This window comes from Oncorhynchus clarkii, chromosome 12 (genome assembly GCF_045791955.1).
Source record: "Oncorhynchus clarkii lewisi isolate Uvic-CL-2024 chromosome 12, UVic_Ocla_1.0, whole genome shotgun sequence".
Taxonomy (NCBI): domain Eukaryota; kingdom Metazoa; phylum Chordata; class Actinopteri; order Salmoniformes; family Salmonidae; genus Oncorhynchus; species Oncorhynchus clarkii.
Genome location: NC_092158.1, coordinates 3,528,539 through 3,548,538, shown reverse-complemented (window position 1 = coordinate 3,548,538; position 20,000 = coordinate 3,528,539). Strand labels below are relative to the sequence as shown.

Sequence of the window (20,000 nt, the reverse complement as noted above, 5' to 3'; positions counted from 1 at the left end):
TTCATCAATCAACTCAGCAGTTGATTCATCAATCAACTCAGCAGTTGGTTCATCAATCAACTCAGCAGTTGATTCATCAATCAACTCAGCAGTTGATTCATCAAATAACTCAGCAGTCGGTTCATCAATCAACTCAGCAGTCGGTTCATCAATCAACTCAGCAGTTGATTCATCAAACAACTCAGCAGTTGATTCATCAATCAACTCAGCAGTTGATTCATCAAACAACTCAGCAGTTGATTCATCAATCAACTCAGCAGTTGGTTCATCAATCAACTCAGCAGTTGATTCATCAATCAACTCAGCAGTTGATTCATCAATCAACTCAGCAGTTGATTCATCAATCAACTCAGCAGTCGGTTCATCAAACAACTCAGCAGTTGATTCATCAATCAACTCAGCAGTCGGTTCATCAAACAACTCAGCAGTTGATTCATCAATCAACTCAGCAGTTGCTTCATCAATCAACTCAGCAGTTGATTCATCAATCAACTCAGCAGTTGATTCATCAATCAACCCAGCGTTTATTAGAGTGTAGTTTACCAGCTCAATAGCAGATCAGCTCAATACTTTAACTCACACAATATTCACACTGCCTACATTATTTTACATTCTTCAATTCCTCAGGATTCAACATTTCATCCCTGTTTCCCTCTCTCTACCGCCCTCTCTTCCCTCTCTACCTCCCTCTCTACCTCTCTTCTCTCTCTACCACCCTCTCTACCGCCCTCTCTTCCCTCTCTACCTCCCTCACTAACTCCCTCTCTACCTCCCTCTCTTCTCTCTCCACCTCTCTCTTTCCTCTCTACCTCCCTCTCTTCCTCACTCAACCTCCCTCTCTACCTCTCTTCTCTCTCTACCACCCTCTCTACCGCCCTCTCTTCCCTCTCTACCTCCCTCACTAACTCCCTCACTAACTCCCTCTCTTCTCTCTCCACCTCCCTCTTTCCTCTCTACCTCTCTACCTCCCTCTCTACCTCCCTCTCTTCTATCTCTTTCCTCTCTTCCCTCTCTACCTCCCCATCTCCCACCCTCTCTTCTCTCTCTTCCCTCTCTACCTCCCCCACTAACTCCCTCTCTACCTCCCTCTCTTCTCTCTCCACCTCCCTCTTTCCTCTCTACCTCCCTCTCTTCCCTCTCAACCTCCCTCTCTACCTCTCTTCTCTCTCTACCACCCTCTCAACCTCCCTCTCTTCCCTCTCAACCTCCCTCTCTACCTCTCTTCTCTCTCTACCTCCCTCTCTTCCTCACTCTACCTCCCTCTCAACCTCCCTCTCTACCTCTCTTCTCTCTCTACCACCCTCTCTACCGCCCTCTCTTCCCTCTCTACCTCCCTCACTAACTCCCTCACTAACTCCCTCTCTTCTCTCTCCACCTCCCTCTTTCCTCTCTACCTCTCTACCTCCCTCTCTACCTCCCTCTCTTCTATCTCTTTCCTCTCTTCCCTCTCTACCTCCCCATCTCCCACCCTCTCTTCTCTCTCTTCCCTCTCTACCTCCCCCACTAACTCCCTCTCTACCTCCCTCTCTTCTCTCTCCACCTCCCTCTTTCCTCTCTACCTCTCTACCTCCCTCTCTACCTCCCTCTCTTCTATCTCTTTCCTCTCTTCCCTCTCTACCTCCCCATCTCCCACCCTCTCTTCTCTCTCTTCCCTCTCTACCTCCCCCACTAACTCCCTCTCTACCTCCCTCTCTTCTCTCTCCACCTCCCTCTTTCCTCTCTACCTCCCTCTCTTCCCTCTCAACCTCCCTCTCTACCTCTCTTCTCTCTCTACCACCCTCTCAACCTCCCTCTCTTCCCTCTCAACCTCCCTCTCTACCTCTCTTCTCTCTCTACCTCCCTCTCTTCCTCACTCTACCTCCCTCTCAACCTCCCTCTCTACCTCTCTTCTCTCTCTACCACCCTCTCAACCTCCCTCTCTTCCCTCTCAACCTCCCTCTCTACCTCTCTTCTCTCTCTACCACCCTCTCAACCTCCCTCTCTTCCCTCTCTACCTCCCTCTCTTCTCTCTCCACCTCCCTCTTTCCTCTCTTCCCTCTCTACCTCCCCATCTCCCACCTTCTCTTCTCTCTCTTCCCTCTCTACCTCTCTCTTCTCTCTCCACCTCCCTCTTTCCTCTCTACCTCCCTCTCTTCCCTCTCTACCTCCCTCTCTTCCTCACTCTACCTCCCTCTCAACCTCCCTCTCTACCTCTCTTCTCTCTCTACCACCCTCTCTACCTCCCTCTCTTCCCTCTCCACCTCCCTCTCTTCCTCACTACCTCCCTCTCAACCTCCCTCTCTTCCCTCTCTACCACCCTCTCTTCTCTCTCTTCCCTCTCTACCTCCCTCTCTTCCACCTCCTCTCTATATATCTATATCTCAATGAGTCTGTTCCGTCCTCTCTGATGTGTGGACCCTGTCTACTCTGATGTTCTGTGTCCCTGAATGCCTCGCCACTGTCTTCCAGCCTGAGTTGATAATGACATCAACAGTCATGTGAAACCAGCTGACGATGGAACAGTGCACAGTCACTAGAACACATGTCTCATACCTCCTCTACAACACACACTGTTACAGCAACACACACCAGCAACACACACTGTTACAGCAACACACACTGTTACAGCAACACACACCAGCAACACACACCAGCAATACACACTGTTACAGCAACACACACTGTTACAGCAACACACACCAGCAACACACACCAGCAACACACACCAGCATTACACACTGTTACAGCAACACACACTGCTACAGCAACACATACCAGCAACACACACCAGCAACACACACTGTTACAGCAACGCACACTGTTACAGCAACACACACCAGCAACACACACTGCTACAGCAACACACACCAGCAACACACACTGTTACAGCAACACACACTGTTACAGCAACACACACTGTTACAGCAACACACACCAGCAACACACACCAGCAATACACACTGTTACAGCAACACACACCAGCAACACACACCAGCAACACACACTGTTACAGCAACACACACCAGTAACACACACTGTTACAGCAACACACACTGTTACAGCAACACACACCAGCAACACACACTGTTACAGCAACACACTCTGTTACAGCAACACATACCAGCAACACACACTGTTACAGCAACACTCCCCTGCCCTCCATTCCCTCCTCTCTCTCTTCCTTTCTTGTAAGTGATCCCCTCCTACCCGGTAACACTAGATGTCTACTCTGGCCAATGCGCTGTTAGCTGGAGAGCAAGCTGAGTCTATAGAATGCACTGCATGGACAGACAGACAGAGAGAGAGATCCCTCACCATTGACAAAAAGACACTATAACACAGAGAGAGAGAGAAAGAGAGAGAGAGAGAGAGAGAGATACAGGGAGATACAGAGAGAGAGAGAGAGAGAATCTAGAATGCCTTACTGGTCTAGCCTAGAATCTGGAATGCCTTACCAGTCTAGAATCTGGAATGTCTCACCAGTCTAGAATCTGGAATGTCTCACCAGTCTAGAATCTGGAATGTCTCACAAGTCTAGAATCTGGAATGTCTCACCAGTCTAGAATCTAGAGTGCCTTACCAGTCTAGTCTAGAATCTGGAATGCCTTACCAGTCTAGAATCTGGAATGTCTCACCAGTCTAGAATCTAGAGTGCCTTACCAGTCTAGTCTAGAATCTGGAATGCCTTACCAGTCTAGAATCTGGAATGTCTCACCAGTCTAGAATCTAGAGTGCCTTACCAGTCTAGGCTAGAATCTGGAATGCCTTTCCAGTCTAGAGTATGGAATGCCTTATCAGTCTAGAATCTGGAATGCCTTACCAATGCGCTGTTAGCTGGAGAGCTAGCTGAGTCTATAGAATGAAACACTGCATGGACAGACAAACAGAGAGAGATCCCTCACCACTGACAATAAGACACTAGAACACAGAGAGAGAGAGAGAGAGAGCGAGAGAGAGAGAGAGAGAGAGAGAGAGAGAGAGAGAGAGAGAGAGAGGGAGTAGAGAGAGAGAGAGGGGAGTAGAGAGAGACAGAGAGAGAGATACAGAGAGAGAGAGAGATACAGAGAGAGAGAGAGAATCTAGAATGCCTTACTGGTCTAGCCTAGAATCTGGAATGCCTTACCAATCTAGAATATGGAATGTCTCACCAGTCTATAATCTGGTAGGCCTTACGAGTCTAGAATCTAGAATGCCTTACCGGTCTAGCCTAGAATCTGGAATGTCTTACCAGTCTAGAATCTGGAATGCCTACCAGTATAGAATCTAGAATACCTTACCAGTCTAGCCCAGAATCTGGAATGCTTTTCCAGTCTAGAATCTGGAATGCCTACCAGTCTAGAATCTAGAATGCCTTACTAGTCTAGCCTAGAATCTGGAATGCCTTTCCAATCTAGAGTATGGAATGCCTTATCAATCTAGAATCTGGAATGCCTTACCAGTCTAGAATCTAGAATGCCTTTCTGGTCTAGCCTAGAATCTGGAATGCCTTACCAATCTAGAATATGGAATGTCTCACCAGTCTATAATCTGGTAGGATTTATGAGTCTAAAATCTAGAATGCCTTACTGGTCTAGCCTAGAATCTGGAATGCCTTACCAATCTAGAATATGGAATGTCTCACCAGTCTATAATCTGGTAGGATTTACAAGTCTAAAATCTAGAATGCCTTACCGGTCTAGCCTAGAATCTGGAATGTCTTACCAGTCTAGAATCTAGAATGCCTTACCAGTCTAGCCTAGAATCTGGAACGCCTTTCCAGTCTAGAGTATGGAATAATTTATCAGTCTAGAATCTGGAATGCCCTACCAGTCTAAAATCTGGATTAATTTACCAGTATATAATCTAGAAGGCCTTACCAGTCTAGAATTGGGTATGCCTTACCAGTCTAGAACCTGGAATGATTTACCACATTAGAATCAAGCATGTCTAAGCATACTATAATCTAGAATGTTTTACCAGTCTAGCCTAAAATCGGGAATGCCTTACCAGTCTAGCATATGGAATGCCTTACCAGTCTATAATCTGTAATAATTTGCCAGTCTAGAATCTGGAATGGTTTAGCAGTCTATAATCTAGAATGCTTTACCAGTCTATAATCTAGAATGCCTTACCAATTGAGAATGTGGAATGCCTTACCAGTCTTTAATCTGGAAGACCTACCAGTCTAGAATCTAGAATGCCTTACCAATATAGAATCTGGGATGCCTTACCAGTCTAGAATATGGAATGCCTTACCAGTCTATAATCTGGAGGGCTTTACCAGTCTAGACTACCTTACCAGTCTAGAATCTGGAATGCTTTACCTGTCTAGAATCTGGAATGCCTTGCCAGTCTAGAATCTAGAATGCCTTATCAGTCTAGCATATGGAATGCCGTACCAGTCTAGACTCTAGAATTCCTTACCAGTCTAGAATCTGGAATACCTTACTAGTCAAGAAACTAGAATGCCTTACCAGTCTAGCCTCAAATCTGAAATGTCTTACCAGACTAGCATCTAGAATGCTTTACCAGTCTAGAATCTGGAATGCCTTACTAGTCTAAAATCTGGAATGCTTTACCAGTCTAGAATCTGGAATGCTTTACCAGTCTAGAATCTGGAATGCGTTACCATTCTAGAATCTGGAATGCTTTGCCATTCTAGAATCTGGAATGATTTACCAGTCTAGAATCTGGAATGCTTTGCCATTCTAAAATCTGGAATGATTTACCAATCTAGAATGCCTTACCAATCTAGAATATAGAATCTAGAATGCCTTGCCAGTCTAGAATCTGGAATGCTTTGCAATTCTAGAATCTGGAATGATTTACCAATCTTGAATGCCTTACCAATCTAGAATCTAGAATACCTTACCAATCTAGAATCTAGAATGCCTTACCAGTCTAGAATCTAGAATGCCTTACCAATATAGAATCTAGAATGCCTTACCAGTCTAGTCTAAAATCTGGAATGCCTTACCAGTCTAGAGTCTAGAATGCCTTACCAATCTAGAATGCTTTACCAATCTAGAATCCAGAATTCCCTACCAGTGTAGTCTAGAATCTGGAAAGCCTTATGAGTCTAGAACTTGGAATGGCTTACCAGTCTAGAACTTAGAATGCCTTACCAGTCTAAAATCTGGAATGCCTTACCAGTCTAGAGTCTAGAATGCCTTACCAATCTAGAATGCTTTACCAATCTAGAATCCAGAATTCCCTACCAGTGTAGTCTAGAATCTGGAAAGCCTCACCAGTCTATAATCTGGTAGGATTTACAAATCTAAAATCTAGAATGCCTTACCGGTCTAGCCTAGAATCTGGAATGTCTTACCAGTCTAGAATCTAGAATGCCTTACCAGTCTAGCCTAGAATCTGGAACGCCTTTCCAGTCTAGAGTATGGAATAATTTATCAGTCTAGAATCTGGAATGCCCTACCAGTCTAAAATCTGGATTAATTTACCAGTATATAATCTAGAAGGCCTTACCAGTCTAGAATTGGGTATGCCTTACCAGTCTAGAACCTGGAATGACTTACCACATTAGAATCAAGCATGTCTAAGCATACTATAATCTAGAATGTTTTACCAGTCTAGCCTAAAATCGGGAATGCCTTACCAGTCTAGCATATGGAATGCCTTACCAGTCTATAATCTGTAATAATTTGCCAGTCTAGAATCTGGAATGGTTTAGCAGTCTATAATCTAGAATGCTTTACCAGTCTATAATCTAGAATGCCTTACCAATTGAGAATGTGGAATGCCTTACCAGTCTTTAATCTGGAAGACCTACCAGTCTAGAATCTAGAATGCCTTACCAATATAGAATCTGGGATGCCTTACCAGTCTAGAATATGGAATGCCTTACCAGTCTATAATCTGGAGGGCTTTACCAGTCTAGACTACCTTACCAGTCTAGAATCTGGAATGCTTTACCTGTCTAGAATCTGGAATGCCTTGCCAGTCTAGAATCTAGAATGCCTTATCAGTCTAGCATATGGAATGCCGTACCAGTCTAGACTCTAGAATTCCTTACCAGTCTAGAATCTGGAATACCTTACTAGTCAAGAAACTAGAATGCCTTACCAGTCTAGCCTCAAATCTGAAATGTCTTACCAGACTAGCATCTAGAATGCCTTACCAGTCTAGAATCTGGAATGCCTTACTAGTCTAAAATCTGGAATGCTTTACCAGTCTAGAATCTGGAATGTTTTACCAGTCTAGAATCTGGAATGCGTTACCATTCTAGAATCTGGAATGCTTTGCCATTCTAGAATCTGGAATGATTTACCAGTCTAGAATCTGGAATGCTTTGCCATTCTAAAATCTGGAATGATTTACCAATCTAGAATGCCTTACCAATCTAGAATATAGAATCTAGAATGCCTTGCCAGTCTAGAATCTGGAATGCTTTGCAATTCTAGAATCTGGAATGATTTACCAATCTTGAATGCCTTACCAATCTAGAATCTAGAATACCTTACCAATCTAGAATCTAGAATGCCTTACCAGTCTAGAATCTAGAATGCCTTACCAATATAGAATCTAGAATGCCTTACCAGTCTAGTCTAAAATCTGGAATGCCTTACCAGTCTAGAGTCTAGAATGCCTTACCAATCTAGAATGCTTTACCAATCTAGAATCCAGAATTCCCTACCAGTGTAGTCTAGAATCTGGAAAGCCTTATGAGTCTAGAACTTGGAATGGCTTACCAGTCTAGAACTTAGAATGCCTTACCAGTCTAAAATCTGGAATGCCTTACCAGTCTAGAGTCTAGAATGCCTTACCAATCTAGAATGCTTTACCAATCTAGAATCCAGAATTCCCTACCAGTGTAGTCTAGAATCTGGAAAGCCTTACGAGTCTAGAACTTGGAATGGCTTACCTGTCTAGAACTTAGAATGCCTTACCAGTCTAGAACTTGGAATGCCTTACCAGTCTAGATTCTAGAATGCCTTCGGGCTATACAAAGTGTTTTCTGGGTACAGGTCTCCCAGAGCGAAGAGGCGAGTGGTTAAGTACCTCTGTGTGTTATTCTTCAACACAGTGAGGGACTTCCACAGTAAAACCTTATTGCTTAGATCAGATTCCTCCTCTTCTCTTTCCTCAGACTGAGATACGTGGACGAAAATACTCACTACTACAAAGTAACACACAGTGCCCTATATCTCTGCTCCCACCCTTTCCTATCTCTCGTCATGTGTAAGAGACCAGCCAGCTAGCTGCGTTACTTACCCTGCCTAATGTTATCTGTTGTCCTCTTTCCTCATGTGTAAGAGACCAGCCAGCTAGCTGCAGTACTTACCCTGTCTATCTGTTTCCTCTCTCCTCATGTGTAAGAGTCCAGCCAGCTAGCTGCATTACTTACCCTGTCTATCCGTTTCCTCTCTCCCAGAACGTTTTTCTCTCCTTTCTCAACTTCTTTCCCCGTCACATTCCTCCCCTGGCCGTGCCTCTCTTCAGGCTGTGATGTCATGGGCAGGCAGACAGAGAGGCAGAGGGTCAGGCTAAAAAAGGGAGTGTGTTCCCTCTCTTCTCTCTCCAGAAGCCAGAAACCCCTCCACACACAAAACCCCCCTCTGTTTAGAGGAGTGAAGCAGCACTCTACTCCTACACCCCAAAACACCCCTCCCTCCCTCCCTCCCTCCCTCATCTCTTCTCCACCCTCCTTCTGTCCCTCCCCCTCCTTCCCTCCTTCTCTCCCCTCCTTCTACCCCCTCCTCCCTCCTTCTCTCCCTCCCCTCCTTCCCTCCTTCTCTCCCCTCTTCCCTCCTCCCCCTTCTCTCCCCCTCCTTCTCACCCTCCTCCCTCCTCCCCACTCCTCCCTCCCCTCCCAGCAGGCTGCGCAGGGCACACTGTCACAGTCTGAGAGCTCACACATGAGCCCCAAATAAGGAGGAAGGGGGAGGGGACATTTTGGGCTAGGACAGTCATCTCAAATACATTTTTTCCCTGTCACTAGGAAAGCATCCTGGGCTGGCCTTAGAGTTCTGCCACTCCTATGGCCAAAATACTTTGACTGCTGTTTAAATAAACTGCTGTATATACAGATGTCAACTGGGCTCCATGGTTTCAGACAGGCAAGGTGTGTTTGTTTATCAGTGTTGTGCTGGCTGGTTCATGAGATCAGTAAATAAAAGCCTTAGCCTCTCCTCTCCTCTCCTCTCCTCTCCTCTCCTCTCCTCTCCTCTCCTCTCCTCTCCTCTCCTCTCCTCTCCTCTCCTCTCCTCTCCTCTCCTCTCCTCTCCTCTCCTCCCCTCTCCTCCCCTCTCCTCCCCTCCCCTCTCCTCCCCTCCCCTCCCCTCTCCTCTCCTCTCCTCTCCTCTCCTCTCCTCTCCTCTCCTCTCCCCTCCCCTCTCCTCTCCTCTCCTCTCCTCTCCTCTCCTCTCCTCTCCTCTCCTCTCTCAAATATGGTGTCAATTGACTAAGTAGGGGTGGGACTATACACTGCCTGATATCTATAAGCTGCAACTTCCCTTTCCCTCCACCCCTGTGCTATGCTACAGAACAGGGACACTTCTATTCTATGTTTAACTCATATTGAAGCAATGAGAAACAACGTGTCTGTTTCAGCAGAGGACGTCTGTCTCATTGCGGTAGGGTGGAGGCAGCGACATCCATGGTTACAGAATCACAGACTTCCTGCTAGTTAGCAGAACAACAATAGCTTCAGTTAGTTGCTATGTTAACACAATAGCTTCAGTTACTAATTACTGTTTATTTAAAGGGCTTTTAAATAGTTACACTGCTTTAAAGGGCTTTTAAATGGTTACACTGCTTTAAAGGGCTTTTAAATGGTTACACTGCTTTAAAGGGCTTTTAAATGGTTACACTGCTTTAAAGGGCTTTTAAATGGTTACACTGCTTTAAAGGGCTTTTAAATGGTTACACTGCTTTAAAGGGCTTTTAAATAGTTACACTGCTTTAAAGGGCTTTTAAATGGTTACACTGCTTTAAAGGGCTTTTAAATAGTTACACTGCTTTAAAGGGCTTTTAAATAGTTACACTGCTTTAAAGGGCTTTTAAATAGTTACACTGCTTTAAAGGGCTTTTAAATAGTTACACTGCTTTAAAGGGCTTTTAAATAGTTACACTGCTTTAAAGGGCTTTTAAATAGTTACACTGCTTTAAAGGGCTTTTAAATGGTTACACTGCTTTAAAGGGCTTTTAAATAGTTCCACTGCTTTAAAGGGCTTTTAAATGGTTACACTGCTTTAAAGGGCTTTTAAATAGTTACACTGCTTTAAAGGGCTTTTAAATAGTTACACTGCTTTAAAGGGCTTTTAAATGGTTACACTGCTTTAAAGGGCTTTTAAATAGTTACACTGCTTTAAAGGGCTTTTAAATAGTTACACTGCTTTAAAGGGCTTTTAAATAGTTACACTGCTTTAAAGGGCTTTTAAATGGTTACACTGCTTTAAAGGGCTTTTAAATAGTTACACTGCTTTAAAGGGCTTTTAAATGGTTACACTGCTTTAAAGGGCTTTTAAATAGTTACACTGCTTTAAAGGGCTTTTAAATGGTTACACTGCTTTAAAGGGCTTTTAAATAGTTACACTGCTTTAAAGGGCTTTTAAATGGTTACACTGCTTTAAAGGGCTTTTAAATAGTTACACTGCTTTAAAGGGCTTTTAAATGGTTACACTGCTTTAAAGGGCTTTTAAATGGTTACACTGCTTTAAAGGGCTTTTAAATGGTTACACTGCTTTAAAGGGCTTTTAAATGGTTACACTGCTTTAAAGGGCTTTTAAATAGTTACACTGCTTTAAAGGGCTGTTTCATGACAATCATCAAATGATGCTCAGTGGGCATAACCAACTACTGAGCCAGTAAGGGAGGTAGGTGGAGGGGCAGGAGAGGTGGAGGGGCAGGAGAGGTGGAGGGAGGGAGGTGGAGGGGCAGGAGAGGTGGAGTGACAGGAGAGGTGGAGGGAGGGAGGTGGAGGGGCAGGAGAAGTGGAGGGGCAGGAGAGGTGGAGGGAGGGAGTTGGAGGGGCAGGAGAAGTGGAGTGGCAGGAGAGGTGGAGGGAGGGAGATGGAGGGGCAGGAGAAGTGGAGGGGCAGGAGAGGTGGAGGGGCAGGAGAGGTGGAGTGGCAGGAGAGGTGGAGTGGCAGGAGAGGTGGAGGGAGGGAGGTGGAGGGGCAGGAGAGTTGGAGTGGCAGGAGAGGTGGAGGGAGGGAGGTGGAGGGGCAGGAGAGGTGGAGGGAGGGAGGTGGAGGGGCAGGAGAGGTGGAGGGGCAGGAGGTGGAGGGGCAGGAGAGGTGGAGGGAGGGAGAGGTGGAGGGAGGGAGGTGGAGGGGCAGGAGAGGTGGAGGGAGGGAGGGAGGGAGGGAGGGAGAGGTGGAGGGAGCTGTGTTTGTGGGAGGAATCATGGGTTCTGTCAGGTGATCTCTGCTCCGTTCCACAGCTAACTAGCTAACTAGTAAACTGAACAACAATATAAACGCAACATGTTAAGTGTTGGTCTCATGTTTCATGAGCTGAAATAAAAGATCCTCAAACATTTTCCATACACACAAAAAGCTGATTTCTCTAAAATGTTGTGCACAAATTAGTTTATATCCCTGTTAGTGAACATTTATGCTTTGCCAAGATAATCCATCCACCTAACAGGTGTGGCATGTCAATAAGTTGACTAAACAGCATGATCATTACACAGGTGCACCTTCTGCTGGGGACAATTAAAGGGCTCTCTAAAATGTGCAGGTTTGTCACACAACACAACGCCACAGATGTCTCAAGTTTTGAGGGATCGTGCAATTGGCATGCTTGACTGCAAGAATGTCCACCAGGGATGTTGGCAGAGAATTGAATGGTCATTTCTCTAACATAAACTGCCTCCAACGTCGTTTTAGAGAATTTGGCAGTACGTCCAACCGTCCTAACAACCACAGACCACGTGTAACCACGCCAACCCAGGACCTCCACATCCAGCATCTTCACCTGTGGGATCGTCTGTGGGCGGTCGCTGAGGAATTTCTGTCTGTAATAAATCCCTTTTGTTTGGTGAAAACTCATTCTGATTGGCTGGGCCTGTTTCCCAAGTGGGGGTGGGCCTATGCACTCCCAGGCCCACCTATGGCTGCACCCATGCCCAGTCATGTGAAATCTAAAGATTAAGTGTTTAATGAATTTATGTAAATTGAGTGAATTCCTTAAATTAACTTGTTGCATGTTGCGTTTAGATTTTTGTTCAGTATAAAAATAAGAGTTACTCAGGGGATAATAATACTGTATCTACTGTGTGTTCTAGCCAGTTTCCCATGATTCTTCACTGTTAAGACTGAAGAGGAAAGTTAAATACGTCGTTTCAGAGTCTGTTGGGACCACCAGAGAACACTATTTACACACACACACACACACACACACACACACACACACACACACACACCAGAGTACTGAAGAGTGGTTTAGACTATGATGAAGGACAAGGAAGACTGTCTCCAATCTTATCATAAACTATTAATGCAATATTGACACGTTAATAACAGCAGTGGCACAAACACTATTTGAAGAATGTATCCAAATAACTACATTTTTGCCAGTACTGAAGAGTACTAAAACTGAAGGTGTTCAAGGCAGTTTTTTAAGAAATAAAAAAATATGCGTTTATTTGTAATATTTAAAACAAATTGCAAGTCACAATGACACTAAAGCCTCTGTTCTCTCTCTCACACACACACACACACACACACACACACACACACACACACACACACACACACACACACACACACACACACACACACACACACACACACACACACACACACACACACACACACACACCACACACACACACACACACACACAGCTATAAGGAATACACGGCAGGCTATTATGTTTGTACTCTGTTGTAATTCTTGCTCCAGTAATGAGAGAGAGATGATCAACTCAATCATATTGTAATTCTTGCTCCAGTAATGAGAGAGAGATGATCAACTCAATCATATTGTAATTCTTGCTCCAGTAATGAGAGAGAGATGATCAACTCAATCATATTGTAATTCTTGCTCCAGTAATGAGAGAGAGATGATCAACTCAATCATATTGTAATTCTTGCTCCAGTAATGAGAGAGAGATGATCAACTCAATCATATTGTAATTCTTGCTCCAGTAATGAGAGAGAGATGATCAACTCAATCATATTGTAATTCTTGCTCCAGTAATGAGAGAGAGATGATTAACTCAATCATATTACATAATGGCCTTTATAAACTGGGTGGCTTGATCCCTGAACGCTGATTGAGTTATATCCCCACAGCATGATGCTGCCACCACAATGCTTCACCGTAGAGATGGTGCCAGGTTTTCTCCAGACATAAGGCTTGGCATTCAGTCCAAACAATTAAATCTTGGTTTCATCAGACCAGAGAATGTTTAGGTGCCTTTTGGCAAACTTCAAGCGGGCTGTGAAGTGCCTTTTACTGAGGAGTGGCTTCCGTCTGTCCACTCTACCATAAAGACCTGATTGGTGGCGTGCTGCAGAGATGGTTGTTCTTCTGGAAGGTTCTCCCATCTCCACAGAGGAACTCTGGAGCTCTGTCAGAGTGACCATCAGGTTCTTGGCAACCTCCATGACCAAGGCCGGTCAGCTCTAGGAAGAGTCTCGGTGGTTCCAAACTTCTTCCATTTAAGTATGACGGAGGCCACTGTGTTCTTGGGGACCTTCAATGCTGCAGAAATGTTTTGCTACCCTTCCCCAGATCTGTGCCTCGGACAATTCCTTCGACCTCATGGCTTGGTTTTTGCTCTGACATGCACTGTCAACTGTTGGACCTAATATAGACAGCTGTGTGTCTTTTCAAATCATGTCCAATTCATTGAATTTACCACAGGTGGACTCCAATCAAGTTGTAGAAACATCTCAAGGATGATCAATGGAAACAGGATGCACCTAAGATCAATATCGAGTCCCATAACAAAGGGTCTGAATACCTATTCAAATAAGATATTTGTTTAAAATCTTTAATACATTTGCAAAAAATGTCTAAAAACCTGTTTTCTCTTTGTCATTATGGGGTATTGTGATGTCATTACGGGGTATTGTGATGTCATTAGGAGGTATTGTGATGTCATTATGGGGTATTGTGATGTCATTTTGGGGTATTGTGATGTCATTAGGGGGTATTGTGATGTCATTAGGAGGTATTGTGATGTCATTATGAGGTATCTGCCTCACCTAAAGCCCATTCTGGTGGGAAGCTGCTATAGACCACCAAGAGCCCTATAGAACCCTATTCCCTATATAGTGCACTACTTTAGACCAGAGGCCTATGGAACCCTATTCCCTATATAGTGCACTACTTTAGACCAGAGCCCTATGGAACTCTATTCCTTATATTTTTTATATATTTTTATTTTTATTTTACCTTTATTTAACCAGGCATGTCAGTTAAGAACAAATGACAGCCCTAGGAACAGAGGGTTAACTGCCTGTTCAGGGGTAGAACGACACCTTGTCAGCTCGGGGGTTTGAACTTGCAACTTTTCGGTTGCTAGTCCAACGCTCTAACCACTAGACTACCTGCCACCTCTACACTCTAACCACTAGACTACCTGCCACCTCTACACTCTAACCACTAGGCTACCTGCCGCCTCTACACTCTAACCACTAGGCTACCTGCCACCTCTACACTCTAACCACTAGGCTACCTGTCGCCTCTACACTCTAACCACTAGGCTACCTGCCGCCTCTACACACTAACCACTAGGCTACCTGCCACCTCCACACTATAACCACTAGGCTACCTGCAGCCTCTACACTCTAACCACTAGGCTATCTGTCGCCTCTACACTCTAACCACTAGGCTACCTGCCGCCCCTACACTCTAACCACTGCCTCCTCTACACTCTAACCACTAGGCTACCTGCCGCCCCTACACTCTAACCACTAGGCTACCTGCCGCCCCTACACTCTAACCACTGCCTCCTCTACACTCTAACCACTAGGCTACCTGCCGCCTCTACACTCTAACCATTAGGCTACCTGCCACCTCCACACTATAACCACTAGGCTACCTGCCACCTCCACACTATAACCACCAGGCTACCTGCCTCCTCTACACTCTACCCACTAGGCTACCTGCCACCTCTACACTATAACCACTAGGCTACCCTGCCACCTCTACACTCTAACCTCTAGGCTACCTGCCACCTCTACACTCTAACCACTAGGCTACCTGCCACCTCAACACTCTAACCACTAGGCTACCTGCCACCTCTACACTCTAACCACTAGGCTACCTGACTCCTCTACACTCTAACCACTAGACTACCTGCCTCCTCTACACTCTAACCACTAGGCTACCTGTCGCCTCTACACTCTAACCACTAGGCTACCTAGCTCCTCTACACTCTAACCACTAGGCTACCTGCCTCCTCTACACTCTAACCACTAGGCTACCTGCCTCCTCTACACTCTAACCACTAGGCTACCTGCCTCCTCTACACTCTAACCACTAGGCTACCTGCCACCTCTACACTCTAACCACTAGGCTACCTGCCTCCTCTACACTCTAACCACTAGGCTACCTGCCACCTCTACACTCTAACCACTAGGCTACCTGCCACCTCAACACTCTCACCACTAGGCTACCTGCCACCTCTACACTCTAACCACTAGGCTACCTGCCTCCTCTACACTCTAACCACTAGGCTACCTGCTGCCTCTACACTCTAACCACTAGGCTACCTGCTGCCTCTACACTCTAACCACTAGGCTACCTGCCACCTCTACACTCTAACCACTAGGCTACCTGTCGCCTCTACACTCTAACCACTAGGCTACCTGCCTCCTCTACACTCTAACCACTAGGCTACCTGCCACCTCTACACTCTAACCACTAGGCTACCTGCCCCCCCACACTCTAACCACTAGGCTACCTGCCACCTCTACACTCTAACCACTAGGCTACCTGCCTCCTCTACACTCTAACTACTAGGCTACCCTGCCACCCCATATAGTGCACTACTAAGGTTAGGGCCGAAAGGACTCTCATCAAAATGAATGGGATGTACCCAAGTCTCCATTCTGCTGTCCTGTCTTCACGGCTACTCTGTCTGGTCTATAAACATATGACTAACTTGATGCTGTTTTTAACACTGTGAATCACACTGACCAACACAGAGAAATGGGACATCAGACACTACGGTTAAACAAAGATGACCCAGTTATCTTTATAAAATGGGTAGTTTGAATCCTGGATGCTAATTGGCTGAAACAGTATTCCAGTGGTATGTACAGTATAGCAGCCATATACAGATATACAAAATGACGGTACAGTTATCTCCACATTACAAAGAGGATATAAGTGACAATTTAGGTACCTCCACATTATAAAGATAATACAATTGTCATCCATGGTAACACATGGAGTGTGACGATTGGCTAAGATAACAGAAATAGAATTTGCTCCCATGGGGACACTCAAAATGGCCACTAGTCCACTCATAATGACATAATTGACCTCAATGGGGACATCCGTTCTACTCGTTCTAATTCTATGGTGAAGAAAAAGAGGCCACATCGTATCACATGAAGCCACAGACAAACATGAACCTCTCACTAGCAGGCGTTGGGCTCCGTCACAATCCCCAGGAACACAGTTTCTTCGTCCTAGAACCAGCCGCAGATGGCCATCAACTGAACAAGTGACACAAAAAGAACATGAGCTTCCACCACTGCTAACACCCCAAGACACTCCAGATCACATCCTACTGACTTGTTCCAGTTGTCATGACGTTGGCTTTACAGCCAGACCTGGGTTCAAATACTATTAGAAATCTTTCAAATACTTTGATTGTTTGCTCTAGGCTGCCTGTAGTGGCAGATGGTTTATAGCAGTTTGGAGAATATTGTATTGGTTCATTAATTAAGCCAGACAAACTCAATCAAGAACAGATCAAGTATTTTTTAAATGATTTCATGTAGTATTTGAAAGCAGGTCTGCTCCACCTTCACCTAACCTCAACTCCTCCTGTCCCTCTCCTCCTACCATCAACAGTCATATTAGGACAATAGGGATTACATAACATGTTTTCTGAGAAGAGCAGGGTGAGGTTTGCAGGAAGACATAAAAGATAGCTGTGTTCCTGTCGACTCTTCGTCCTGAGCCCTTATCCTCACCCCCCCACCACACCCCATTCCCCGTCACCCCCCCTCCGCCACCTCACCCGGCACATCCTCATATCCTCCCCAGACAACTGGAGAGGAAGGGAAGCTCAGATTTGAAGGAAAATTGAACTGACTGACAGAGATGCCAGGTTTACAGCGATGGCTCCTCCTCCAGTTACTAGGTTTAAAGGGATGGCTCCTCCTCCAGTTACTAGGTTTAAAGGGATGGCTCCTCCTCCAGTTACTAGGTTTAAAGGGATGGCTCCTCCTCCAGTTACTAGGTTTAAAGGGTTGGTTCCTCCAGTTACTAGGTTTAAAGGGATGGCTCCTCCTCCAGTTACTAGGTTTAAATGGATGGTCCCTTCTGTTACTAGGTTTAAAGGGATGGCACCTCCTGTTACTAGGTTTAAAGGGATGGTTCCTCCTGTTACTAGGTTTAAATGGATGGTCCCTTCTGTTACTAGGTTTAAAGGGATGGCACCTCCTGTTACTAGGTTTAAAGGGATGGCACCTCCTGTTACTAGGTTTAAAGGGATGGTTCCTCCTGTTACTAGGTTTAAAGGGATGGCACCTCCTCCAGTTACTAGGTTTAAATGGATGGTCCCTTCTGTTACTAGGTTTAAAGGGATGGCACCTCCTGTTACTAGGTTTAAAGGGATGGTTCCTCCTGTTACTAGGTTTAAATGGATGGTCCCTTCTGTTACTAGGTTTAAAGGGATGGCACCTCCTGTTACTAGGTTTAAAGGGATGGCACCTCCTGTTACTAGGTTTAAAGGGATGGTTCCTCCTGTTACTAGGTTTAAAGGGATGGCACCTCCTCCAGTTCCTAGGTTTAAAGGGATGGCACCTCCTGTTACTAGGTTTAAATGGATGGTCCCTTCTGTTACTAGGTTTAAAGGGATGGCACCTCCTGTTACTAGGTTTAAAGGGATGGTTCCTCCTGTTACTAGGTTTAAATGGATGGTCCCTTCTGTTACTAGGTTTAAAGGGATGGCACCTCCTGTTACTAGGTTTAAAGGGATGGCACCTCCTGTTACTAGGTTTAAAGGGATGGCACCTCCTGTTACTAGGTTTAAAGGGATGGTTCCTCCTGTTACTAGGTTTAAAGGGATGGCACCTCCTCCAGTTCCTAGGTTTAAAGAGATGGCACCTCCTGTTACTAGGTTTAAAGAGATGGTTCCTCCTCCAGTTACTAGGTTTAAATGGATGGCTCCTCCTCCAGTTACTAGGTTTAAAGGGATGGTTCCTCCTCCTGTTACTAGGTTTAAATGGATGGCTCCTCCTCCAGTTCCTAGGTTTAAAGGGATGGCTCTTTCTCCAGTTACTAGGTTTAAAGGGATGGCTCCTCCTCCAGTTTCTAGGTTTAAAGGGATGGCTCCTCCAGTTCCTAGGTTTAAAGGGATGGCTCCTCCTCCAGTTACTAGGTTTAAAGGGATGGCTCCTTCTCCAGTTACTAGGTTTAAAGGGATGGCTCCTCCTCCAGTTACTAGGTTTAAAGGGATGGTTCCTCCTCCAGTTACTAGGTTTAAAGGGATGGCTCCTTCTCCAGTTACTAGGTTTAAAGATATGGCTCCTCCTCCAGTTACTAGGTTTAAAGGGATGGCTCCTCCTCCAGTTACTAGGTTTAAAGGGATGGTTCTTCCTCCAGTTACTAGGTTTAAAGGGATTGCTCATCATTTTACTAGGTTTAAAGGGATGGATCCTTCTCCAGTTACTAGGTTTAAAGGGATGGATCCTTCTCCAGTTACTAGGTTTAAAGGGATGGCTCCTCCTCCAGTTACTAGGTTTAAAGGGATGGTTCTTCCTCCAGTTACTAGGTTTAAAGGGATGGCTCCTCCAGTTACTAGGTTTAAAGGGATGGCTCCTCCTCCAGTTACTAGGTTTAAAGGGATGGTTCCTAATCCAGTTACTAGGTTTAAAGGGATGGCTCCTCCTCCAGTTACTAGGTTTAAAGGGATGGTTCCTCCTCCTGTTACTAGGTTTAAAGGGATAGCTCCTCCTCCAGTTACTTGGTTTAAAGGGATGGTTCCTCCTCCTGTTACTAGGTTAAAGGGATGGTTCCTCCTGTAGTTCCTAGGTTTAAAGGGACAGTTCCTCCTCCAGTTACTAGGTTTAAAGGGATGGCTCCTCCAGTTACTAGGTTTAAAGGGATGTTTCCTCCTGTTACTAGGTTTAAAGGGATGGTTCCTCCAGTTACTAGGTTTAAAGGGATGGTTCCTCCTGTTACTAGGTTTAAAGGGATGGCTCCTCCTGTTACTAGGTTTAAAGGGATGGTTCCTCCTCCTGTTACTCGGTTTAAAGGGATGGCTCCTCCTCCAGTTACTAGGTTTAAAGGGATGGTTCCTCCTCCTGTTACTCAGTTTAAAGGGATGGCTCCTCCTCCAGTTACTAGGTTTAAAGGGATGGTTCCTCCTGTTACTAGCTTTAAAGGGATGGTTCCTCCTATTACTAGGTTTAAAGGGATGGTTCCTCCTCCTGTTACTCGGTTTAAAGGGATGGCTCCTCCTCCAGTTACTAGGTTTAAAGGGATGGTTCCTCCAGTTACTAGGTTTAAAGGGATGGTTCCTCCTCCTGTTACTAGTTTTAAAGGGATGGTTCCTCCTCCTGTTACTAGTTTTAAAGGGACAGTTCCTCCTCCAGTTACTAGGTTTAAAGGGATGGCTCCTCCTCCTGTTACTAGTTTTAAAGGGACAGTTCCTCCTCCAGTTACTAGGTTTAAAGGGATGGTTCCTCCTGTTACTAGCTTTAAAGGGATGGTTCCTCCTGTTACTAGGTTTAAAGGGATGGTTCCTCCTCTCGTTACTCGGTTTAAAGGGATGGCTCCTCCTCCAGTTACTAGGTTTAAAGGGATGGTTCCTCCAGTTACTAGGTTTAAAGGGATGGTTCCTCCTCCTGTTACTAGTTTTAAAGGGACAGTTCCTCCTCCAGTTAC

The 20,000-nt window shown here is 45.2% G+C and overlaps 1 protein-coding gene across 3 annotated transcripts in view; it reads right to left on the bottom strand.

The window, feature by feature from the left end:
- The window catches only part of LOC139422649 (PALM2 and AKAP2 fusion), a 228,511-nt gene that overhangs the window by 42,620 nt on the left and 165,891 nt on the right, over positions 1–20,000 (bottom strand). The window contains exon 1 of one of the 3 annotated variants that reach the window (XM_071173807.1): positions 8,321–8,532. The exons of the other annotated variants lie outside the window; for them this stretch is intronic. Coding sequence (XP_071029908.1) covers positions 8,321–8,428 — 108 coding nt within the window. The 5' untranslated portion in view covers positions 8,429–8,532. Of the gene's footprint in view, positions 1–8,320; positions 8,533–20,000 lie in introns of those variants that run through there. 3 annotated transcript variants of the gene reach the window in all.